The sequence below is a fragment of the Furipterus horrens genome, unplaced genomic scaffold, assembly GCF_987537825.1.
Source record: "Furipterus horrens unplaced genomic scaffold, mFurHor1.1.pri manual_scaffold_12, whole genome shotgun sequence".
Lineage (NCBI taxonomy): Eukaryota > Metazoa > Chordata > Mammalia > Chiroptera > Furipteridae > Furipterus > Furipterus horrens.
In genome coordinates, this window is record NW_028327182.1 from 2,891,979 (window position 1) to 2,917,431 (window position 25,453).

The following is a 25,453-nucleotide window of genomic DNA, read 5'->3' on the forward strand; positions in this document are numbered from 1 at the left end:
ATTGCAGAATGCCTGTCCACAGAGCTGTCTTTGAAATACTTGTTCTAATCGACAGTTAAGCTTAGTTGTGAACTGTACGTGCTGATTATTTCTACGGATTATAGAGCTTAGGAGATCCTTTTCTCTTAAGACTTTAGTTTTATTTGCCTTTAGAAAGGGGGAGGGAGGAAGAAATAGAGAAACATCCATCAGTTGCCTCTCACACAAGGCATTAGTAGATTTCTAATATTAACTGTGGAAGACAAGAAAAATGGAATGAAAATGTCCTTAATGAGTCTGAATACGCTGCTCAGTACCCTGTAGAGCCGTCCTCCCTACTAAGAGGTGTAGGAGCTCCACGGAAATGATCTCTGTATTGAACTGTGCATATTTACATGTATGTGTATGCGTGTATGGGGTGGGCAAAGGTAGGCTTACAGGTGTTCGTATTGAAAGAGACGGGCAGGTCCTGATGATTACAGTGGCCTCGCTGACTCAGAGCGTCCCTCGCAGCTGCAGGCCTGCCTCGGCACCCCCTGCCGCTGGCGTGGTGGAGCCCCGCACCCCCGAGGGCTGCGTGTCAGTGGGCGGGGGCGGGGCTCTGAGCAGCCGTGCTGGGCACTGACCCAGGGGCCTGGCTCCTCCTACAGGCTGCCCGGGGGGGCCCCCGCCCCTGCCCCCGGCCCCGGCGTCCGTGGGGCTCAGAGCTGGCACGGCGCTCTCCTTATAACCAACCCAGTAAACTGAGTCTGAAACGCTGGGTCTCCGCTGCACTTCAGTGTCTGTTTTGTCCCTGTCAGCCCGGCCCCCGTTTTGCTTTCTCAGGGTCTGAACTGGCCTCTCAGCTCAGCCCGGGGCCCAGCCTGGGGCGTCCTGCTCCCCGGCCCGGCCGGCCTTGCAGCCTGCTGCTGCTTGCTGCCAGACCTATTTCCTCACCGCTCCGATCGTAACCTACGTGGTTTAGATAACTCAAAAACATTTTGTAAGTAAATTTACCTAGCAACAAGTCATATGACTATGAAAAAAGGCAAAGCTGTCGGCAGATTTATTATAATGCTTTAATCAAGGGTCAGAATTGCTTTTTGTTACACTCCAAGAAATTATTGCAGTGAGAAAATCATTTTAAAATGACATTCATTGTTTGATAGCAGTTAACAATAAGAAACTCATTCAGCAAAGGGGACTAAGGTTAAATAAGTTGTGATAAACTCATGTAGTAAAGTTATGACTATTAAAAATAGTATGCTTCTCAGATAAATGACCAAGGAAACGCACACAATAGCAATTAACAACATGATCTGATCCTAATTATGTGAAATAAAATATATAGCCTGTGGGAATAATGGCTACCAGAGTGGTGAAATGACAGGCCTTTTTTTTTACATATGGTTTCTGTGTTTTAAAACGTTGTACAATGAATATATATTACTCTTATAATCAGAAAAATATATACATAAAATAAACTATGATTCTCAAGTTTCCAATTTTAATAAGTTCAGTTTTTAAAAGAGTACCACCAAAAGCTCATCTTTCATGGAAAAACATCATACCACCTCTAAAGATGATACATGATACAGTCAGTGTTTCTTATCCATTATAACACTGTCAGGAAGATGAGTTATGCCCGATATGATGTTGGTTTATCTTGCCTGACCTGATGTTGGCTTCTCTATAAAACAAACATTAGGATCATCTACAACTCCAGTGTCTAGAATTCCCTGTCTGAATATCGGCAAGACTTGCATAAGGCGCATTGGAGGATAAGACTGCACCCTTTCTGGGACTCAGTAGCCTGTTTCAGTATAAAAATTCAGAGCAAAACTAGTTCCAAACTAGTTCCGCACAAGTAGCAGCAAAAATAGAAACCAGACCCCAGCATTCATGAAAGCAAAGTTTCCAGTGTGATCAGACCAAGTGCTTTTGAACCTATTGAGGGTTTTTAAAAACTCAACTCAGAGAAAGTATGGCCCATTCTAAAGAGCAGAAAGTGAAGTCATTCTTCACAGGATGATTATTTTGTTCTTACTCTCTCAAGAAAGGTCACCTCATTCATCCCAAGGCCTTTTCTAAAATGAAAGGGTTTGTCATCAGATGAATCATATTGTTGCTCATAACGCGCGCTTTTCACGCCTTCCCTCCTCCTCGAGCCCCGTGGGGTAATGCGTCAGCCATCGCTCTGTGCTTCCTGAGGAGCCCAGCAACTCATGAATCATGGTGACTTTCTGCGCCCAGTCCCTGAAAGGCCCCTGTGAGCAGGCGGGCCCTCAACAAGGCCCAGTGACTCAAAGCCTTCAAGGACTCAGGGTTCAGAGAGGACCTTGAAAGTCACATAAAAGAGATCACGCTCTGGAATGTGCTCTGCCCAGGATGTCATTACCCAGGTGCGCCCGTCACCATGAGCAGCACTTAACAGAAGCGCTGGGTGGAAAAGGACTGTTCTGGCCTAGCCCGCTGTCACCTGCCACCTTCTTTGTTAAAGGAAACTTGGTTCAACAGAGGCCATTGGGCCCATCATGGCGGCTGGAGATGTCTACTTGGGACTCAACTTTGATTTCCAGCCAACACTTGCCATTATTACTTTAAGTAAATATTTTATTTAGGAATGGGCACAGATAAAAATATCCTAATCTTGTTAAATTTCGGTAAAAAGGTTAAAGAATGGCTCCCATTTCTCATGCTTTTGTTACAGAATGTGTTGTAGAAATGATGGCACCTTGTTCCTTGGTCACGTCCCCCACCCAGGAAAGACCCCAGGCATGAATCACAGTAGTCAAGGCTTTACAATCCCCTGTGCTCATTTCTAAACCTCTGCCACGTGTCACAGAAAGGTTCTGCAGAAATCAGATGTGCGAAACCTACAGTTTCACCAGTGCAAGGAAGTGGTTACCGGTTAGTTACTGTATATGCCTGATTTTCTCAAAATAAATAAATAGGAAAACGGTCAGGACTATTTGTAACTTCTCCTGCCTTTCTTGGAGTAGTAAAAAATAAGAGAAAGGGAAATAATAAACACAACGAGGAGAAAGGCTAGGAAAACCAGTAGGCTCTTCCTGGTGTGGAAAAAGCCGCACTCGCTGCACAGGGCGAACTCCTCCGGACAGAAGCGCTCCTGAGCGTCTGGGCCCGGGAAGCCGTTGCTGTCGATAATTTTCCTGTAATGTTTCAAGGACGCTTTGGGCTCAAACTGATCGGCAGCGTAGCGGTAGAGGCCATACCGGGGCGCCGTGCGGTCGCTGAACGAGTACGCGAAGTAGCCGCGGAGGGGGACCCCGTCCAGGACGTAGGCTGGAGAAACGAGGGAAAAGGAGACCGGTTAGCGAAATACTCTGCACGCGACACTTCGCGGGACCTCGGTACGTCGGGGAACATTTCAATGCCACTTAGTAAAACTGCAGGGTCCATTGGGTTTAATCAGAAAGGGCTTCTTTTCTGGGGAGACAAATACTGAGCTGCGTGGAACACAACAGGTTCCGTCAGGAAATCTCCCACGAGGCACGTGGGTTCGTCTCGCCACACAAGCAGCAGGCCAGACTGCTGGGGGGCTGGCGGAGGGCGGGGGGCAACACCGTCCACGCTTTTGGGGCCCAGAGTGGGTGGGAAGAATTCTCAGCCTGCTGCTTACGGCCAAGCCCTTGCTCTCCGGGGGAAATGTGAACCCTCCGTGGGGCTTTGTCAGCGTGGCAAGACGTGGACAGCGTCTCCCTCCAAAGGTGACTGTCTGTGTGTGTGCCTGAGAGTTCCTAACGGGGTGCCGCCCTCGGGGAGCCTAACCTTCCCGAGGCAGTTCTGGGGGGGTGGGGGGGCTCACCTTTCAGAGCCTCGTTTACGTAGTTCTGCGTGTAATACATCCTCAGCCTGTCCTGGCCGGCCTGCAGGTCGTCGTCGATGCCGTTGGAGATGACATACGTGGGGAGGGGCCCATACTTGCCCTTCAGCCAGCCCAGGACCTTGCGTAGGCCCCAGGGCACGACGGCCACGTGACTGGGGGAGTTGAGCCACGTGATGTCCGTCATCTCTTGCACTTGCAGGTAATTGTTGTACTTCATCGGATCCTCCTTCTCCCAGTCCACGAGGATGGTGGTGTAATGGCTGATGGCCAGGAAGTCGAAGGAGCCCCGGATGAGCCCTTTCTCCTCCTCGGTGAAGTAGGGCAGAAGGAAGTCGTTCCTCTGGTTCAGCCAGTCCCGCATCACGCGTGGGTAATCCCCGGAGCCGAAGATGGGCTCGGCCAGCCAGCCGAGGTCAAACTCCAGCACCCGCTCGGCCCCCTCCTGGTCCCGCGGGGAGGACGGGCAGGCCGGCTCTATCCAGTCGGCCTGCAAGGCTATGGCTACCTTTCCTTTCTGTGCACGCCGGAACTGCTCGTCGTAGGCACGCCACGCCAGCGCGTGGGCCCGCAGCAGGTTGTGCCCCGCGCTGTAGGTCATGTTCCGCGTGGCCGGCTCGTGCATCGTGATCCAGAACGGGACGTGGGGGCCGAGCTCTTGGAAGCACAGCCGCGCGTAGTCGGCGAAGGCCAGGGCGGTGCGGGGGTTGTCCCAGGCGCCCTGCCTGGCCAGGGGCTCGGGCAGGCCTTGGCGCGGACCCGCCGGGCGCCACAGGGCCACCACGGGCGTGATGTTGGTGCGGACGAGCTCACTGGCCAGGCAGCGGTAGTAGTGCAGGGCCGTGTGGTTCACCTGCGAGGCATTGCCCCGTGGGAGCACCGTGGCCCAGTCCAGCACGAAGTGGAAATGCGTCACGTGCGTCTCCTGGAGGAGGGCGACCTGGGCCTGGATGGCAGCGAAGTCCACACAGTAGGGCGTCCTCTTCTTGGCCACGAGGCCGTCCACCTTGATGAGCCCCTTACTGCGGTGCACGTCCCACAGGTAAACGTGCGGGTCGGTGAACTGGGACAGGGTGGTGTCCACCTAGGGGGGCAGAGAGCATAAGCCTGTGACTCACCTGGACGGGCCTGGAAAAGTCGCGCCACGCGATTCTTCTAGTGACGCGAGCGAGCAGAATAAGCAGAACAGGAAGCTTCCTAGCTGAACGCTGAAGCAATTTTTCATTAATAATAAGTTCCTGAAGAAGAACACGGCCCATTGTTTAATGCACATTTGTCTTACCCATAGTTCTCTTTGGTACTTTAACATTTTTTTTTAATCTGAACTTCATCCTCACTCCAGATGAGAAACACAAACACGGCTTCTCACACACCTCTGAGGGTCTCTGTTAAGCAGGCGGAGTATTTTCAGACATTTTTCTTTTAATACAAGAAATGACTAAGGAGATGAGACTTCTAACTTTTTTTAAATGGCAAAGATAAAGGTCACTCGTCCCCTTACACACCTCCTCCACCAAACACCCCCAGCAGCTGGCACGGGGCTGTGTACAGGCCAAGCATCCAGCAAGCGCTTACTATTCGATCAAACTCTAGAAAACAAATTCCTTGAACATTAAACTGAAGGGTATATGTTTTGAGTTAAATAATTAAACGAAAAGTAGCCTCTGGGAGGTGCTCTATCAACGTTAGCTGACCATTCTGAATCGCTGCCCCATCTCGGCCGTGACTATTGCCCGAGATGGTTTTGAGCAACGGTTTCCCTTCTCTACGTCCTTCAGCAAGACTGGGGTCCCTCAGCGGCATCTCAGGAGGCCTCGCCCCAGCGTGCCTGCCGCAGGGCCCGCAGCGGCTCCGTGTCACGGCTCGTTTGGGGAACAACTCCGCTGGCCTGAAAGCTTTGAAAACCACTGTGTTAAAAAAGAGTGGATCTTATAAGATCTTAAATATTAATATATTTTTGTCCCTGCAAGGGGAAGAAGCTAGGAAGACTTCTGGAGGGAAAGGCACAGTGGTCCATACAACGCCTTTAAGGAACCACGTGGGGCCCGAAGAGGCCACTGGACAAGGTGTCATGACAGCCGACACGGAAGCTCTACTTATGAGCGCGAGGCCCGGGGGAGGCTGCCGATGGGTTTTGTCGGCTGACTTACTTGAATGTAGTTGTCAGCAATGCCCCAAGCAAAGTCACAGGGAAAGGTCCCTTCCAGGGGCTGATTTTCGGGTTGAGGAGGGAAGCCATTTTCCTCCACCAGCCGTTGGTAGAACAGGGCTGAAGACTTCGGCAACAGCTTCTTATCCTGGCTCAGGAAGTCGACGTAGAAGAGCCCGCGCCTGATGCTGTAGCCTCGGTGCCACTCGAAGCCGTCCAGGAGGGACCACGCGGTGTACCCGATGACGTCCACCCCGTCCAGTCTGATGGCTGCAAGGGAAGAGAGGACAGGAGCCAGTGCCCTGCGCCGGCCACACGCCCGTGCTGGAAGGGTGTGGGAGGGCTCTGCTCTGTAAGGAAGTACCTGTGCAGTGTGCTTATTGTCTGGGGAGCCAGTGGTCTGCACAGGCTCCAGTCAACAATCAAACCTGGACAGCTCTATAAACAATCTCGTCACAAGCAGGCTTATCTCCAATATGTTTTTGTCTGGGTTTCCCTTATTTCCAGTGGGTGTTCTTCGGGCCTGGGAAGATGTTCCCCTTTCTAGCCTAGGCATCTAACTAACACTGCCTGATGCCATCAGTGAAGGAAGTCTTTAAGAGCATGAACTGCTTCCTGTTTTCTCCAGGAAGAGTTGGTATTCCTTTTTTAAAGAAGTGTTTCATTCAGTACAAATCATAAGAACCCAACAATATGAAAGGAAAGCCAGATACTCCGGGGTCTACTTAATCCTTAATCTAAAAATCTAGAGTAGTCATTCTGAAAGTCACGTAATTTCACACATTATTATCCAGTTTCTCATTTACAAAAAGGGTTTAAAAATTAATTTCAGTTCCTCAAGGCCCCAGATGAGAAAAGTGCTACATGAATTCACTCCTGTTATTGCCAAAATCAATTTCTACATTATGATCAAAAAACATAAATTCACATAGTTTATTCGAGCTTGTTTTACCAGTGGATTTGGGCAGGAAATTAGAATCTTATCCCCAGTCCTACCTTTCAACGTTTCCATTATAAATTTTTTGAGGTAATACATATACTTGGCGTCGTCTTGCTTGGTGGTCCCTGAAACAAACCAGCCGTTTTCCACAATAAAGATGGGTGGGTGGTTGTATTCGAGGTCAACCCAGGAGAGCAGCTGCCGCAGGCTGGGAGATTCCAGCTGGCGGAACTTCATGGGAGGGTCCAGGAGCTGAAAGCTCAGGGTCGGTCCAAAGGAAAGAGCAAAAAAGTCAGCTGTGCCCTTGACGAGCCTTTTCTCCGTCTCGGTAAAAGCAGGCAGGAGCGACGACAGCTCTTTCTTCATGCTGTCGGGGTAGTCGCCGTCCACAAACATGGGTTTGGCAAACCAGCCGAGGACAAACTCGAGAGACTTCTGACACTCGTGGATACCGTGGTCCGTCATCCTCCGAGGACTGATCCAGTGGGAACCGAGGGCCATGGACACCTGCCCGCCCTGCGTGGGACGGAAAGTAGTGTTGTAGAGGTGCCAGACTTCGGCGTGCGCCTACAAAAACAAACCACAAAAAAGCAAAAAGCCCGTGGTGAATTTATTTCTCATTGTGAGGGGACGTAGAATACATATTTGAATTCCCAGCCCTAGTTGTATCTGTTTCTCATCAAACCTAACCTAATGACTAAGCCTGAAAGGAAAAAGTCACCTGACGCCAATAAATTATTGCAGAAGTAGGTCAGCCCAGCCTGGACTTATTGTCACCGTCTCCAGCCACCAGTGGAAAATGTGAGTTTCTGGTGTTGAATGTGGAGTTATTATCCATAGTTTGAAAAATTAATGAAATCAGAATCTGTTGTAATATCTTACTGACTTTGGATTACGTACTTTTTAATTAATAGGTTTCGGGAAAAGAACCAAACCCAAATCTGTGATCGCACCAGGAATTTCTAAATAGGATTATTATTATTATTATTATTATTTTTTTTTTTTATCCTAAGAGACTGGGAGTTTTCAAATTGGCTCAACTTGTTGGAGCCAATTTAATACTTTGTAGCCATCACACAGAGATAAAATTCTACCGCATGTCCTCACAATCTCAGTTCAGTAAGTTAAAGGGCCAGCGCCCATACATAACCTCAGCCCACCCTCCAGAACTCAGGGACAGTGCTGACGTCCCGCAGGGCCCAGCAAGCAAGGGACCAGCGCGGAGCAGAAGAGCACCCCCGTACGGCTGCGAGGAGGTCCAATGCCGTAGTCAGTCAGCACACAGCCTGGGGTTGCCGACAGCCACGAGACGGGCTTTGCTCCCCTAAAACCAATTGACGTCCCCATAAAAACCTTACTGACTTGTTATATTTGTGGCCTTTGTGTTGCTAAAGAAGAGTGAGAAGGCCAGGGTTCTTCCCACCTTACCGGAGCGACGTTTCTCTTTCCTTGTCAGTTTCTTGATTTGCTCTATCTTGCTACCAATACCAGGGCTGTTTATCACCTTTTAGTCCCCTGCCTTCTTTAAAAACTCATTCAACTCTGACGCAGATTCCTCAAAATGGTCCTGCCAATTTCCACCCCACTCCCTGGGCCGAAAGAAGCCCGTGCACTCAGTCCACCTAACACCCTCTTCCTTTTTCCTAAACCTTCTCGTGGGCGTGGGCCGTCTCAGTGCAGGCGCCCAAGCAAGGCCTCACCGCTATGCTTATGAATGCAGCCGGACATTTCCGTGGAAGGGAATCGTTTATGGGGAACGTTCACCTTTAGTTTCTTAGTAAACATGCTTCAGTTCACTGAATGCAATTTTTCATGGCCTAACGCAGCTAAGAAGGACATGCGGAATCAGATGTGGATCCGAAGAAGAGTGACATTCGCCCACATGATTCAGAAACCACCGGTTGGTGATATCTTCCTCTCCTATGACATCCTGTCTCTCCTTTTCCAAGGAATCTCAGCCTGACATTTAACAATGAAACATAAAAGACAGGGACCGGTTCATGCTCGTCCTCAGGACGTCAGACCAGGGCACGCGACTGACGGCCCGGATGGAGGCCTACGACAGTCATGCCCTTAATCTAACACACTCCCCTCTGCAGAACAAGCCCTGCAGGGGCCCAGCAGGAGTCAGAGCAACCCTAGAACGTCTGATCTGGGTGCCCTGGGCAGGGAGCTGACGTCAGAGCCAGACGGCAGACTTGATTACAGTCACGTACGACTCCTCTAACCTTAAGGACCTGGACATGGCTCAGAGGGGGCGGGGTAAGGAAGCCAAAGGCCTAGGCCGTGCAGAAGCACGCACGTGGAGCCAATGTCAGCTAACTTTCCTGCGCAGTCGCTTTTAGCGCGGCCTTTCCCTGCGTCGCCTCACCTGGGCGGGGAAGACCGGCCTTCCTGCCTCTGCCACGGGGCTGTGAGGAGGGTTCAGTAAGAGGGTCTCCGTAAAAGCCCCAACACGAAGGTCGCATATGCTGGGGCCCCGTGAAGGTTTATTCCTCCTGCCCCTAAGGGAGGCGCAGACTGAAACGGAAGCCGGTGCAGCTGAGGACACACCTCTGCTAAGGGACGCAGCCCACGGCCCCCACGGGGGGTGTCATGGTGCCACCCGGGGTTCGGGCTAGCAGAGACAGGTTTGGGTCCCATGCTTTCCCTCAGTGACCAGCGTGAGCCTTAGTTATTTCTCTGTACAAGTGGGAATAGCATCTCTTCTCCCGTGGGGACAGTGTGAGGATTAAATGACATCATACAAAGGAAAGGTTCTGTCACATTATTATTTGCAGAAGTATAAATGTGCAACATTGGAAGGTGTGACGGTTAATCTTGTGTGTCAACCTGACTGGCCTAAGGGAAGCCCGGATAACGCAGGCACCGGCCCTAGAGAGCGGCCTGCACAGTCCGAGGCCGTGCGACGTCCCAGTGGGACTTTCCCAGCAACGGCCCTTGTGATCCGCAGGCTCCTCTGCCCCCCACTGCCCGTAGCCTGGCTCTGGCTCAGACTCAGGCTCTCAGGCTCTTCTTCCTCGGGGACGCCTGGATGACGGCGCTGCAGCTGCCCGCGTTTCCCAGAGGACAGTATTTTCTATAGCAAGGAACTCCCGGCACAGCCTAGGGTCGGCTGGGCTGGCAGAGGGGGGCAGGTTTATTCCTTGGGTGTCCCAGAGGGAACGGGCTCTAAGGCAGAATCCCGCCATTTTTCCAAAATAGCTTTTGTGTCTTAGGTGGTTTCAATCAGGAAACTAACCCTACAGACACTAACAGGGGAAAAGTAGGAGAACTCAGGTGTCACAGTTCAGCCTCCACTGACGGGCTTCAGTGACCGCAGCTGTGACTGGATGGGCCTACGTGATGCTTGTGAATAAAGACCCCTTTCCTCTCTCACCAAACCGTGGCCTCTGAAACTCTGCCTGGGGGGCCGGGCGGGGGGGGGACAGCAGGAGCCCAACCGACTCTTCCGCACAGTCACAGATGGCGTGATCTTACAGAGGAAAAGGCTAAAGAAGCCACAAAAGAACTATTAAAGCTAACAAACAAATTCAGAAAAATTGCAGGGCATAGTATCAACCCTTAAAAATCCACTGTATCTCTATATGGTAGCAATGAACAGGCCAAAGAGAAATTAAGAAATAAATGCAATTTATAATAGATTCAAAAAGAATAAAGTACTTAGGGATAAAGTTAACCAGTCTCACAACTTTTATTTACATTGTGCTGGGTCCGAGCCAGAATAGTAAGACAGATCAAGGAAATGAGAGGCATGTTGGTTGGAAAAGAAAATAAATAACCATTAACTGTTATTCATAGAAAACATGATTGTCTATATAGAAATCTTTAGGGATCTAAAAATAAACGATTAGAACTAATAAATAAATTTAGCAAGTTAACAGCATACATCAACATGCAAAAGTCAATTGTATTTCTACATATGCACAATAAACATTTGGAAAATAAATTGTAAATATAATACCACTTAAAATAACACCAAAATCATAAAATACCTAGGAAAAATTTAACAAAAGAAACAAAAGATGTGCAAAATTGTTACCATGATGTCTACAAAGCATTCCTAAGATCTAAATAAATGAAGAGAGAGACCACTTTTTTGGTGGAAGACTCAATGTTGTCCATTCTCCCCAAATTGACCTATAGACTCAATGCCATTCCATCCAATATCTCAACAAACTCTTTGTAGAAATTGGCAAGTTGATTCTAAAATGAATATGATAATTCAAAGGATACAGGACAGTTAAAATAAATTTTTAAAGGAAGAACAAAGTTGAAGCATTCACACTACCTGATTTCAAGACTTACTATCAAGCCATGATGATCAACAATGCGTGATACTGGCAGAAGGATGGACAAATAGATCCAAAGAAAAGAATAGAGAATTCAAAACTAAACCCAGGGCCAAGTGATTTTTGACTCATGCACCGAAGTACTCACTGGGCAAAAAGAAAGCCTTTTCAATAAACAGTCCTTCATCTGAAAAATGTATCGGAAAAAACACACCCAACCTAATACCTTGCACAAGAGTTCAGTGGAGACATATCATAGATCCATATGTAAAAGCTAAAACTATTAAGTTTGTAGATCAAAACATGGCCTTTTGGTCATGGAAAAGGAAAAGACTTCTTAGGATAGAGAAAGCACAAATCACGACAGAAAAAAATAATAAGTCGGACTTCGTCAGAATTAAAATCTGCTCTTTGAAAGTTAAGAATATGAAAAGGTAAACCGCTGAAGGGAAATACTAAAAATATATCTGACAAGAAATTCTAGTCAAAACGAATACAATAATCCTAACAATCAATAATAAAAATGGAAGCAATGCCCCTCCCCACAGTGAACAAAAGCCCTGAGTAGAGTTTCCCGAGGGCTCCCCGTCAACACAATCGGGGACAGGAACGCCAAGTGCGGGGAGCTGTCACACCCGCTGAACACCTACACTGACAGACGGACGACAGGACCTGACACGGACGAAGAGCCACGGAACCTTCGTGAGCTGCGGGCGGGGGTCTGCAGAGCGCCGCCACTGCGGAAAACGAGCTGGCCGCCTCTCATGGATGAAACCTTCTTTACGGTTCTGCAATCCCATGCGCAAGGGAAGTGGCAAGGCTGGGCGGCTCACCTGGTTGGAGAATCAATTCCTGGATGGGGCACATACCTAGGCTGCGGGTTCAATCCCCAGTTGCGGCACATACAGGAGGCAAGCAATTGATGTTTCCCTCCCAGATGGATGTTTCTCTCCCTCTCTTTCCTTCCCTCCCCACCTCCATGTCTCCCTCCCTTCCTCTCTCTTGGGTGAGGATTTAAAAATACTCAAAAATGATTCGTTCAGTGATGCTTATAGTAGCTTTGTTCACAACAGCAGCAGACTGAAAACAACAACGATCTTCATCAGCAGGACTCACGTGTGTATGAACACCGGTCCGTGTGCCCAGGGCAACAGCCCACAGCAGTGAAAGGCGACAACTAGTGTTTCTCGTCACCAAAGGGAGTAACCTCTAAAATATCACGCAGAGCAAAAGGACCGAGACCCAAAGAGTCCGTGCCCACGGCTGCACGACTGCACTCACATGAAGTATAAGAATCGTTGCCGGGTGATAGACTTGCAAAGGGGGGTAAGACTCAAGGGCAACAAGAGGGATGCAAAAGGGAAGGGATTGGGGAAGGAAAGGGCCCAAATTCCACTGAGGTCACGGGCAGGGTGCCTGGCCCGCAGCTGCGCAGAGAGATCCAAAGCCGGAGACAACGCGGATGGTCTCAATGCCTGAAATAAATCCCAGAGGTGGCCACGTTTTGCCATCATTCCTCAGATTTAAAAAAATAATAATAAAATAAAAAACTGAAATGGAATAATTCTTAAAACACTCATTTAATCCTACAAATAATCTTAATGAAATCGACTGAGACCAGTAATTCAAAGAGCTCATTCCTGTCAACCCCTTCCCCAAGAAGAGCCTCCAAGCTATTGCTTTAGTTCTAAATTACGGGCATGCTATTTAAAGAAAGGGCACGGGACTAGACACATTTTGGAGAACACTAGAGATTTTTTTTTCTTTTTGGCCTCCTCTTAGAAGGTGAGAACAGTATCACGGACTTTCTCAGCAGTCACGGCTCCCTGTGCTGTTACACAGTGTTCCAACGGGCCGCATGTTCGTGTTTGAACACCGGATCGTTCCTCTTCCGTCAGCACAGCCCCGAAGATTATAAAGTTCCTTCAGAGAGAATTTCAAGCCACCTCCCACAAAATAACCATCTAACGGAGCTCGTAGATAACGTCCCCCAAACAGCCATCTTCCCTTTTATCCACGGAAGTAACTGGTCCTCTGTGTGCAGTCCCTTACACCTTGCCCGGGACCTGCCTCTCTCATCCCCACCTGTGCGGGGGCCTCGCGTCTGCCTTCCCGGGCACCCGGTCAGGGTTATGGAAATAGGCAGCAACCAGGCCTGCTTGCCTTTACGTGGGTCTCCTTAGCAAATTATATGCGTGGATTTTTTTTTTTTTTCAGTCAAAGCCCCACGCCATGCAGCCTCCCACAAATTAACAGGAGAATCGGTACGGTTTCCATGGGAGCGGGAGACTCTACACTCCCTCGCCCAGGACCTCGGTTACAGCCGGTCACTTCCTCACTGCCCCTTAGCCAGGACTGTGCCCTTCAACCCTGAAGTAGCGTCCTTCTTGTCCTCTGTGACCATGTCCCTCTCTGCCTTCTGGGGCAGCCTCGCCTCGCCTGAGAAGCATCCCCTGATGAACGCCGCTTCTGTGTTAGTGACATTTTCCCCAGTTAGTCAGAGTGAAATTCTCACTCCTTCCACACTGCGTTCAATTCCCGTCTCCCCAGGGAAGGCTTGCGTGGCTCCCCAGAAACCCTGAGTCATCCCTCTGCTGCGGTGCTTTGTACCCACGGAGTCGGAGTAGGTCTCCTGCATCTTATCAGTTCTTCCCACCTGGATGGCTCGTGGCCAAGACCTTTCACTCCCCATCAACAACGGAGTTACACAGCAGTGACCAGAACATTCAACAACATGCGCTCGTTCACGTATGGATTCTTTTAGGCAGGTGCTGTTTAAGTAGCTACTACGTGTCAGTCCTCACTCGGATGAGCTGAAACAATCTAACTATTGACCACCTGCTCTGTGTCGGGGACGTAAGGAGTGGGAACACAGAACTGGACACAATCCCAGGCGGAGAGGTCCGCCGTTGTTACCGCGTGCGTAACGGAGAGGAACCCTGATCCCCGGCGGTCACCAAAGAACTCTGTTGTCTTGATACTGAGACCTTCCTACCCAGCCAATACGTTAGTATGTTCCATTTCATAAAGTTTTGATTTTAAACCTTTATTAAGATGATCGAGGCGAAACAGAAGACTATGTAGGGTTGCTCAAACTGTTTATTATTCTGTCCTAAAGAACTAAGTTTAAGATGTGATCTCCTCTAGACACCACAAGAAATTACGCGCATGCCAGTTTTGAGAAATGGACAAAACATAATAGATTTATTTTACTTTTTTAGTGGGGTAAAATACACACAACAGAAAACTTACTCCTTAAGCCTGTCTAAGTGTACAATTTGATAAGGTGTGTGTACCAGCACACCGGGTTCTGGGAGCACCAGGCACGGGTGAGGCCCAACGCCTGTTCTCAATACATGTTCACTGTCACCCGTTGGTCTGGTCGGGAAGCTGTAAACATAAAAGGACCATGGTTTCTCCTCTTCTGGCTCAGCTGAATGCTGCAAGCCAGGCCCCAGGACATCATCCCCGAGACTCTCCTGGTGGAGGGGAGACGACAGTCCCTCCTAAGTCTGAAGCAGAAGCAATGAGTCTGGAGCTGCTGACGTGGGTAGACCCCTTCTGCAAGGGGGCATGAAGAAGCCTCGCTGACCAGGGTGTGCGTGGGGGGGTCTTTGCAGAAAGAGGGGGACAGGCTCCCCTCCTCGACAGGAATGACGGCTTCCCTCATTCTGCAAAGTCATCTCCGTGTCCTTCTGACAAAGTCCCTTGTCTTCCTCAGCCGAGTTTTGGTTAGAATCGGCCATCTGCATACACGGAAATCCCTGACCCACGTGTACCCACATGCGAGATTCTGTGAGAGCACCCTCAGGGAAAGGCACGCTTTCCCAACGAGGCAGAGCAAAGGCCAGCTTAGATTTTTTCAGTTATGATCTAGTTTTGGAGTTTTATTACTTAGGGTCACTTTTAAAAGCAGGTTATATAAAAGGCCTTACTCGTTTTTTAAATTTATTGATTTGAGGGAGCCAGAGAGAGTGAGCAAGTGAGAAACAGCCATTTGTTGCTCCGCTTACTCCCTGACCGCTTCTTACACGGGATCAAACCCGCAGCCTTGGTGCATCAGGACGACGCTCTAACCAACCGAGCTACCCGGTCAGGGCCCTCAATCATTTGTTTTTAAAGAAAAACTTCCTTCAAAGGAAGCAAAAATGATTTTATAACTCGCTTTGGGTACATACATCAATAAATTAGAGATTAAGTTTCTTGACTCATTAATTGATCTGTACAGAACTAATCAGCATCAGTTAAATCATTGTTTAATATTAGATCACGCTGCTACGAAAATCTTTCCCAAGTATCGATGCTGGGTTGTTGACAAACTACCTGGCCTGTGGCCAGAACCTTTCTAGGTCATTAATCACAACGTTATTGGAGACACAGAGGAGTGCCAACTCCCGGTTTTCATATCTGCTTTTCTGTTTTTGTTTTTTAATTAATTTAATGTTTTTAATTTTTTTTTATTGTTGTTCTCTTAGCGTTTTTCCAATTTTCCCCCAGTGCTCTGCCCTGCCCTGCCCACCCCCACCCCCACCCCCGGGCTGCTTCTATGATAGCAACAAAATGAGAAGCACGAAGGAACAGGTAGAGAGACACCAGCCAGACCAGAAACAGACAAGAAGATAAAGGACTGAGATCAGAGATCTGGCCTGTGTCCCCACGTGAGCATGAGCAGAGGCACGGGATCTTCTCAGTAAACATCCATTCCTACCACCACCAAAGTGATCCTCTAAGACCCTCCCGCAACGGCCGCCCTCCGACCGCGGCACTATTGGGACAGGTGCTTTTCCTCCACGCTAGTTCCCTTTATTCTCTCCACGCTCTCCCCCCGCCTGCTCACCTGCTTCTCCTGCTTTGAATTATCAACAGCAGGTACCCACCTAGGCCTCTGAGACGCGAGGACCATTGATCAGTTCTCAAGCTCCCTTGGAGCTCAGTGCTTTTGAGATAACTCAACCCCCCTGCAGCAGAGAACGCTTCTCACCTAAAGAAAAAGGGGCGCGTGATGTGTGTGGGCTCCTACGTTGTCAGGCGGGGCAAGGTTACAGAAATAGGAAAAAGGCTTCACGGGGCAGCTGAGAGCAGGAAGTAATCTACCGCCCTGTCCTCCTTTTCTATCTGCCTGTTCGTGGCGACAGCTTCTCCTCGGTCTGAATCAGTTTTTCGTAGGGAAGGTCCGAATCGTGAAATCAGGTGACAGCCATTTGAAAACTGGAATCGAACATGGTACTTAGCAAATGCCAGCGTGCACCGCCGGTAGAAAGGTACGCAGCGCTTCGTGACCCTTTGGTTTCAGTGGCATCGGTGTCAACATGTAAGACACCTTTCCTGCTGTGGGTCAAGGTCAGAAAGTTTGAAAGTCACGGACTTAAGAGATATCTTCACCCACAAGTGTTTCCCAAGCACCTACTACAGTAGCCCTTCCGCCCCGTTCCCAAGTGTAGAACCACTCTTCCTCCCAGTCTCCCTGTGTGACCCCGAATACCGTCCAAAGATTCCGTCGGGTTCACCCACAAACGTGCATCCAGGGGAGTTAATTACCACAGCAGGTGGAGCCACGACTCAACCCAAAGACTCGGCTTCCGTCTGGGAAGTGCGGGTTATGCCAGAGGGCTTCTGTTGGTTTGCTACCTTTTTCATTTGTTTTTTAATTGCCCTGATAGAGTCTTCTATTCCGAAGCTAAAAGCCAAAGCCAACAAAGTCATCTTCTCGCATTTCACCTACAGCACCTGCAGTGCCTGTGGGGAAGCCCTCTGCCGCCCCGGGCCCCCAGAAGACTTCCTGAGCAGGAAGTAGTCCTCTCTGCGCTCCCCCACAAGGCCTGCTTGCGGGAAGGAGGCCTGGGAAAGGGGGTGCGCAGGGTGGACCTCACGTGAGGAAGCACCGGCTTAAAGGAGGTTCTGCGGGTCTGGGGACACCGTGGGCTGCTGAGAACCAGCCAGGCTGAGACAGGTGTCAGGGATAAAGGCCTCAGGACCCCACGGAAGACCTGCCCTGTGTCTGCAGGGCCATGACGGGGGGCCGGAGTCCCCACTGAAGCCAAATATGTTAAACACCTGGCCCAGGGAATACAGGAGCCATCCTGCTGGATCTGTCTTCCCCGGTGAAGAAGGGGAAAATGGGAAACCGCAGGGCTTACCCATGAAAGCAAAAGGGAAAAAAGCTTTCTCATCCAATTGTGAATGGCTTGGTTTTTCTCTCCCTTCCCCACCTCCTTCATTTCCCAGAAAGTAGCAATAATCAGCACAAGGGACTGAGCGCACACAGCGCTGGTCCCCAGCCTCAGGCACGCACGTAATGACTAAGGACCTAATGACGGCCAAGGCTCACTGCAGGGTTTGGCCTCACTTTCCCGTCCCAGGAGCCAGAGGCTGTAGGTTGGGGATTATAAACTCAAGAACCACTGAGCTCGGTTCAGCCTTTGTCATGCTTAAAATGTTGTTGACGTAATCTTCAAAAATCAGAAAGCGTCACACAGAATTCTGAATGTCTAGCTTCTTCTGAAATCTGAGACGCGCTCCTCGGCCTTCCTGACAGGGAGAGTTGAGGCAAGTGCTCATCAAAAGCCACACCTTGTCCTCCCAGGGCCCAATTTCCACAGTAGGTCACCCCCAGAGCGTGAACTTGTCCACGTATCCACCCACGTACCTCTCTGCGCTTCATCAGCCCAACTGTGTCTACACAAAATAGAACCCGGGATTACACACCGGATATAATGCGTTAGCGGTGCACTAGACGGAGGCCATCAGCATGATTTGATGGGTTGAACTTGCTTATATAAAAGAGATGTGTTTCTAAAATCAGTTTACTACCCAAAATCACAAAGTCGGTTTGAAAGTAAGACTGTTACAGGCTGAGGTCATGGACGCGCATCATTTCCATTCCCTGACTTCCTTCACCCGCTGCACGGGCCGGGTCTCCTGAAGGCCACCAGTCTGACTCCTGTCTTCTAGGTCTTTCTCAGGGTGTCTTATCTGTCTTGGGGCATCGTGTTAATGACTGCCACGAACATTTTTGACAGTTTCTTCTTGCCTTTCTATTGTATTTATCCTCAGACCACATTCTAAAGCTTGAATTCTTGGTTATTGCAGGAGCAAAGCCTACCGGGAGCCTTTCCAAACTCATCCTCTCTGAGAGGGGCCCAGCAGAAGAATGTGCAGTTATGATCCCAGAACTTTGAGGGGTCATAGAAGAAAAGGTGTTTGAAGAAGGAAAATTTTCTAACATTAAAGGGAAGAAAATACGGATTTCAGAAACGATAGACCCGTGAGCAAAATCATATAATGGCTTAGAAAAACACCCCAGTACTTTTTTCAAAACATGTTGACATACAGGATTTTAAGTCTCACGATATATCTGGGAGGCAGGAGGTGCAGCGGAGATGGTGGGTGTCCTGAATAAGCTGTTCCCACCTCATTTCAACACCATAGAATTATCCTCTGAGCACAGGGCTCCACATTGGACAAGAATGCCCAGGCCCCTCACACCACGAGCCTGGGCTCTGCCAATAGGCTGAGTGGGAGAGGCATCGGCCTCCTAGTCAGCCACGTTCTTCCCCTCCCCCTCCATCCTTGCGGACTGGAGGAAATCGGGACGTTGTTTGCCCTGGAGATGCATAGAGGTCACACATGTACCTAGGTAGGAATCTTTTCCCTGTTCTTCCTCGTTCTAAAACTCCCTCCCAGATACAGCATGAGGCAGCAGACTGTAACTACCCAGTTTACAAGGAAGAAAAAGGGCACCCTGAAACAAGAGGGAATAATTGTACAGCTGCACGTATGCGTTCGTTAAACGTTGTATTGAATATCTCTTTGTTCCAAGGGCCGAGACAAGCACTAAAAATTGAAAAATAAATGTGATGTCTAGTCTCGGACCTCAGGGAATCACACATGAGCACATGATCATTCTGCCCGCTGCTATCACAGAAGGAGAGTATCTGTGTCAGCTCTTCGGAAGATAAATAAGAGTTTATCCTCAGATAGAGGGATAGAGGAATAGATAGAGGTATAGTGTTCCTTCAGATTAACTTTGTACCCAGAATATATCAAAACTGAGTCTCTGAAACACAGACTATGCTTCTCTGTTTAAGCAGAGATTGCAAGTACAGCTTTGGGGTTTCCTGAGAGGATCTGATCTTGGAGGGTTCGGTAACAACACGTATTTTTATTCACTCGCGCTGTATTTCTTGTCTTTCCCAACAGATACGTATTCTGTTCTCCTCCTACAGCCACACTTTACTTGATGCCTTAAAAGACAGCACGCACTGAAAGAAAGGCATCTTTTGTACCAATTAATTGTAATAAAGTTCGGGCTTAGAGCAATCACATTGTTTGAAAAATGAAGATAACTCAGAAGACATCTACGTCTGTGCAAAAGCCACGACTAACTACACACCCGGGTAACGCAGCCGTCGTTGGCTCATTCTGTCGCTAAGACGCGCGCTGACATCTGAATGCTCGGCAGTCTGCATTGTCCCTGTTTTCTTTCGCTCAGAATAACTGACATTGTTAAATGCTGCTCCAATTTTAAAATAGTTTGATTAGTTCTTTTTCTATTCTTAATTTTTTTCTTGGACTTGACTGTAACCTTCAAAACACACTGCGTTCCATCTGGTACTCAAAGAGCAGTGAGTCAAGGACTTTGGGAGCTATTTCAACTGTTTCTGATTAAATGCGCGATTGAATTTAGCACTGTTCTATCAGATACATTGTTTCAGCCCAGTTCTTATTCCATCCATGTACCAAATACATTTTAGTGGGAGGAAAATGGGTACAATGCTTTCCCAAAACACGTAGCATATCTAATTCGAGCAGGTATGGAGTAGATAAAGGGCCTCTTCTGTAACCTGGGGAATAGAAATTCAAGGAGGAAGCAAAGCCAGCCAGGGCACTTCCCCTACCTCCCGTCCTAAAAACATCTTCATTGCGTCCCATGGTGATTATAGAGTACTTAACTGTTTGAAAATTTTCGTAGTGGAGTCATAAATTTGATAATGCACCCTAAATTTTTACTAAAAATGTCCAATTCTGCCCCATCATGTCTACTGATCTTCCTATCTGGGTAGGACTTGGCACTTCCCACTGGAAAGCAGTAGAAAGGCTGACAAAGAGTCAATCCTAGGGGCCTCGTGTATAGAGGCAGAGTCGGGCTATTAAGTAGCTACGAGTCATTTACTGAGCACCTCCAAGGGCGAGATGGCATTCTAAGACAGAGGAGGGGAACACAGTTTCCTCACGTAGGGACTACCAGGCAAGCGGAGCGGTGTGGGCAGGCCATTGGTCCAATAAAGGGAACAACGTGGCAACAGAAGGAGGCCTGCGGGAGTCCACAGACGGAAGGACTAGCATTCAGCGTGGGCCACAGGGAGCGAGTGAGCTGGTTCTTGAAGAAAAGGTGGGACTTTCATAAACAAGGGACTTTGTCTTGTTCACATGTGGCACTATCCTGGGGACTCTCTGTCAGGGCACCCTATGGGGGCAGGGGGAGGGGCAGAAGCACGCACATCTGCCGGGCGCTACTCCCATGATCCAGGCGGAGGCTGGTGGGTTCTCAGCCCGCAGCCCAAGGCGCAACAGAAGTGGTGGGGTTCCCAACGCATTTTCAGGGCAGCTGGAGCGGCCGGGCCTCGCGGACGGATTGAAAATAAGATGTGAGCGGAAGAAAGGAATTACAGTTTGGGGCCCAACCCACTGAAAGAGCCCAGCTGGCCCGAGAGAGACGGGGAAAGCCGGCGGCCGTTGTCTATCCGTGGCCGGAGCTCTGGGCAGAAGGGGCAGCTGGAGACTCACAGTTTGCTGCGCTCAGAAAGGAGAGGGTTCAGGGAGATCAGCTGGAGTGAAGCCAGAGGAGAGGCCCCAGCAGGAAGCCCTGGGCTCTCCTGGCGTTAGGGGCAGGGTGAGAAGGGGCATGAGAAGGAACCACCTACGAGCCAAGAGGAGAAGCAACACAGGCTGGGGTTCCGGGCGCCACGCTGAGCAGTGGCATCAGGGAGGGCAGGAGAGCGCAGGACCCACGCTCTTCAGCTGAGCCATGGGCAGGGGGGCTGACGTGGGCACTAACGCTCCAGACCAAGCACACTTGTCCCGCACACCCACACCTCCACGCCCAAAGTGGGGACCCCCGTGACAGGAGTTGTCCTCAGCTCAGTCCAGGTCCTCTCAGAAACCTGTGGGCAGCGCAAACCCTCAGAGGCACCCCTGGGCTGAGCGCCCCACATCAGGCCTCGATGCTAGTTTTTCAGGGACCTCAAGAACCATCTTCTGAGAGCCATGAACGCACACAGTCCCTGTTCGAGCCAGAGAGGGGTGTGTTCCCCTTCTGGGTTGGACTCAGAGGAACAAAGTGGCCCAGCCCCCAGAGCTCACGGGGGAAATTCCTTCAGGGCTAAGGTCTGTTTTCCTTCATCTCTCTCTCCCCACCCCCACCCCGTCACTCCCTCTCCCCCTCTCTTTTTGTCAAGGTTTTTCTCAGTACCAGGAACGCACAGAAGAACACGGAGACCTCCGTGCTGAGCAGAGCCCCCCTTTATGCATCCTGGAGTTCCTTTGGCCTGGCTCAGTTCCTCTAGGCCATCAGTGCTTAAGTCTCTGAGGGGACGTGAGGGGGGGGGGTAGCGTCTAATTTTTCAGTGTCCCCAGGGGGTCTCCTCAGCCCGCTTTTAAAGAGTGCAAGCACAGAGTCAAACCACAGGGGAGGGGCGCAGGCCATGTTTTTCCCTCTCAAGCACCAGCTCCCCAAATGCAGATATCTGTGTGAGGGGTTCAGCGGCCCCTGAAAGCAACCTCTAAGCACCAGCTGAAATGTTCTATTACCCAAACCTGCAAAATATGTTTTATCTTTTCCAGTAAGGCCAAAACTTCCCCGTCCCCCTCCCCCCAGCACTGCACCAAGAAAGAACATTAAAAACAGAATAAGACTATCTCATGAAAAAAATGCTTTTAAGATACGCTTAACTAATGACAACTTACTTTATAAGATGCAGAAATGACTCAATTCCAAGCCAAAGGAATTTGAAAGCAAGAATTAATGTTTTACAATCACTAGCTGTTTGTTTGCAGGATCAGCAAAAGCCAGCGTCCACCCGTCACTAATTTCTTATGAATTCAAAGTCCACGGCATTTCTAGGAAGGATGGTGAGTGAGTGGCAAGTATTTCTGCGTAAGGATCCAAAACTATAACTGAAAAATTAATCAAAGGGCTGTGAGGGGGCACACAAATCAAAAGCATGTTGACTATTTAAAATGCCAGAGCCCCAGAAAGCTCCTGTGGTCCCCGATTTCTTATTTTATAAGTGAAATAATTGTGGGAGTCACCTAAAGAGCAACTGATGACTTTTGTAAACATACGGAGTTTATTATATGCTCTCTAAAAATATAACTCGTATGATTTAAATCTGAAGTCGTGATTTTGCAGAAATGGTCTGCTTGGTCCTCCAGCTGGTCCATGAATCTCTTACTTTTTTTCTGCTGTGGACTAGTCTTGCGTGGTTTTCCTGTCACCAACCATAAACAGGCGGTGCTTAGCGTCTTTTGATTCCTGAAGAGGATATCCACACTGAAAAAGTTCATTACTGTTGTGCCAAAGTATGTTAATGAAAAGGTATGTATCAGTATGAAATCACTAAAATCTCAATTTTTTTTTCAGACGAATCCAGCATTGTTTTATGCCCCGTGGGAGCAGATTTTGTGCAGCTGACGTAGAATTTACTTAACCACTGTTACAACATTATGGCAGCTCCCAGCCCTGGGTCAACTCAATGACCCTCTATGTTCTGCCTCAACTGTCTACAGCTTCAGTTCGAAGTATGCAGACGCGGTCTCTCTTGAATTTGTCCTAAATGCATGGCTTAATTCTACATTTAAACATAGGTCTTCCAGTGGACCCAAGAGTCACCACAGAGCAGTACCGAAAGCTACATACATTTAAACACTTTCACTAAAATGTTTGTACATACACGAAATAGTCTCTGGCGACACAAAACTGTTCCAAGCGCACCAACAACTGGCATCATTATAAATGAACCCTCCGATCAATGAGCCCTAACCTTCAACACTAAGTATAGGAAACAAAGGAGGAAGAATTCTTTGGGAGACAGCTCTCTCCTGGCAGACCAATAGTTAGTACCGTCAGGTTGCGTAAAGCTTTTTGTATCAGGGTGTTAATACCCATGTTGTCAGCTTAGGACCCTCAGCCCGGAGGAATGCTTTCGCTTGGAGGGCGCATCGCAGAAATACACTTGGGGGAAGACACAATCTGTCACTCTGTAGTTACGTGCTTTCACGGCCAGCTTTGTGTAAGACTGTGTGGGGGTCTTCACACCCCTTACAATTAAGTAAGGCTGGACAGAGAAAACTTCCAAAGACACTTAGTCGCAGCGCTCCAGGAGACGTGGTTCGCCAGGAGCGGCACAGACCTCAGCGGGTGCGCACCGACCTCACGCCAGCCCCACAGCCCCAGCAGCGCGACGTGTCCGCGCGGCTCCAGAACACACTGGAGCCTCTCATCCGCCCTCCTCGTCCTCCCCGGGGCCCTGCTAGGAGATCCTCCCGGCCTGACCTCTCAGAATTCCTTTCCACCCAGAGGAAGGAGCTCCCCTGTCTCACTGGAGAAGCTGATTCCAGTTTCTTCCTGACAAGTGGCTCCAAGGAGCCCTGGCGCGGGGCACTCGCTGGCGCGCCCACTGCGGGGTTTCCCTCCCATCCCAACTGCACGCCCCCTTAGGACACCCCCACCCTAAGGAAGAAGCCTAAACTGCTCGGTCTCTGCCCCACCCCCCACCCCGCCACCCCGTGTGACTCGTGACCTCAAAAAACACGCTCCAAAGGAGCCTCGCCTGAGCTCGAGGCTCAGGCACCCCCCCTTGCCCCCGGGCGTCTCCGGAGGCCCCCTCCCGGCGCGGCCCTCCGCCCGGCCCCCCAACTCACCAGGAGGAGGTTGTGCGCCACCAGGTACCCGAGCTGCGCGCCGCCCCGGACGCCGGGGGCCAGGCGCCCCGTGGCGTAGCCGTGCCAGGCCACCACGTAGGGGTTGTCGATGGTGATCCAGTACTTAACCTGGCGGCCAAAGTGGCGGAAACAGAGCTCGGCGTAGTCCCTGAAGTGGGCGGCTACGGCGCGGTGGGCCCAGCCTCCATAGGCGTCTTGCAGGCCCTGGGGCAGGTCCCAGTGACAGAGGGTGACGACGGGCCGCACGCCGAGCTCGCGCAGCCGCTCGAGCAAACGGCGATAGTAGCGCAGCCCCTCGCGGTTGGGCGCGCCTGCGCTGCCGTTGGGGAGAAGCCGGGACCATGAAACCGAGAAGCGGTAGTGGGTAACCCCGAGCTCGCGCAGCGCCTCCGTGTCGCGGAAGACGTTGTTGTAGCTGTCGCTGGCCACGTCCCCCGTGGCGGGCGGAGATTGCGACGGGGCTCCCGACGGCGCGCCGTCTCCCGGGGAGCCGCCTGAGAGAGGCGGGGCGCGGTGGGCGAATGCGTCCCACACGGACTCGCCTTTGCCATGCTGCCGCCACCCGCCTTCCGTCTGGTAGGCGGCGGTGCCCACGGCCCAGTGGAAGCCGTCGGGGAAGGTGTCGTGGAGGAGGCCGGCGGCCTCGGGGGCCGGGGGGCGCGCGAAGCGGGTCCAAACCTGCGCTCCGTCTCCGGGCTCGGCGTGCAAGCGGTGGCCGCCCAGGGCCAAGAGCAGCAGCAGCAGCGGACGCGGCGGCAGCAGCAGCGACCGCGGGCGGCGTGGCGGGGCGCAGGCCAGCATGCTGCGCGCGCTCGTGGCACCGGCCCCGCGCCGCCCTTTATGCCCTCGCCGCGCCGCCCGCCCGCCCCCCGCCGGCGCGCCCACCCCCGCTTCCCCTGCGGGCCTGCTGGCAATAATTACCTGCGAGCTGGCTCCCGCCCCGCCCTGCCATGGGGGGGAGGCGACCGCTGCAAAGGCCAGAGGGTGCCAGGGGAGGGGGCGCGACAGCCGGCCAGGGACAGCAGGCGCGGCTCCCGGGCGTCGGAGAAAGACACCTGTTCCTCGCCGCGCGCGGGAGCCGCGGAGGATGTTCGGGCGCCGCGCTCTCTTTCCCATCCGCGCGCGCTCCTGGAAGGCGCCGCGGAGCCGCTGCCGGCCCGGGAGGGAAGGCGGCCGACCGAGTTCGCCCGAGCCCAGCGCGGGGGTCTTGGCCAGCCTCGCGGGTCCCCGGGGGCCGGAGCACCTGCTTCCTTTTTTCTACCCCTGGGAGGCCGAGAACGCTTTAGCCTGGGGTGACCAGAGCCGATTAGGAATTGGCTGCAGTC

The 25,453-nt window shown here is 50.8% G+C and overlaps 1 protein-coding gene across 1 annotated transcript; it reads right to left on the reverse strand.

Annotated features, from left to right (window-relative positions):
• Positions 1-1,023: 1,023 nt before the first annotated feature.
• On the reverse strand, positions 1,024-24,929 carry KL (klotho). Its single transcript, XM_090258152.1, has 5 exons — positions 24,108-24,929; positions 6,951-7,461; positions 5,956-6,224; positions 3,788-4,889; positions 1,024-3,264 (listed from the first exon to the last, which is right to left on the reverse strand). Exons 1-5 carry the CDS (start codon positions 24,927-24,929, stop codon positions 2,927-2,929), a joined length of 3,042 nt encoding a protein of 1,013 aa, XP_090114278.1. The 3' UTR covers positions 1,024-2,926.
• Between the last annotated feature and the right edge of the window lie 524 nt (positions 24,930-25,453).

Bases quoted from the DNA above. Each gene is read 5' to 3' on its own strand.
- KL (XM_090258152.1), bottom strand. From the start codon at position 24,929: ATGCTGGCCTGCGCCCCGCCACGCCGCCCGCGGTCGCTGCTGCTGCCG. The intron at 4,890-5,955 runs GTAAGTCAGCCG...CTGCCCCCCTAG, and splicing joins TTGCTGACAACTACATTCAA to GTGGACACCACCCTGTCCCA. The intron at 3,265-3,787 runs GTGAGCCCCCCC...TCGTTTCTCCAG, and splicing joins CGTAAACGAGGCTCTGAAAG to CCTACGTCCTGGACGGGGTC.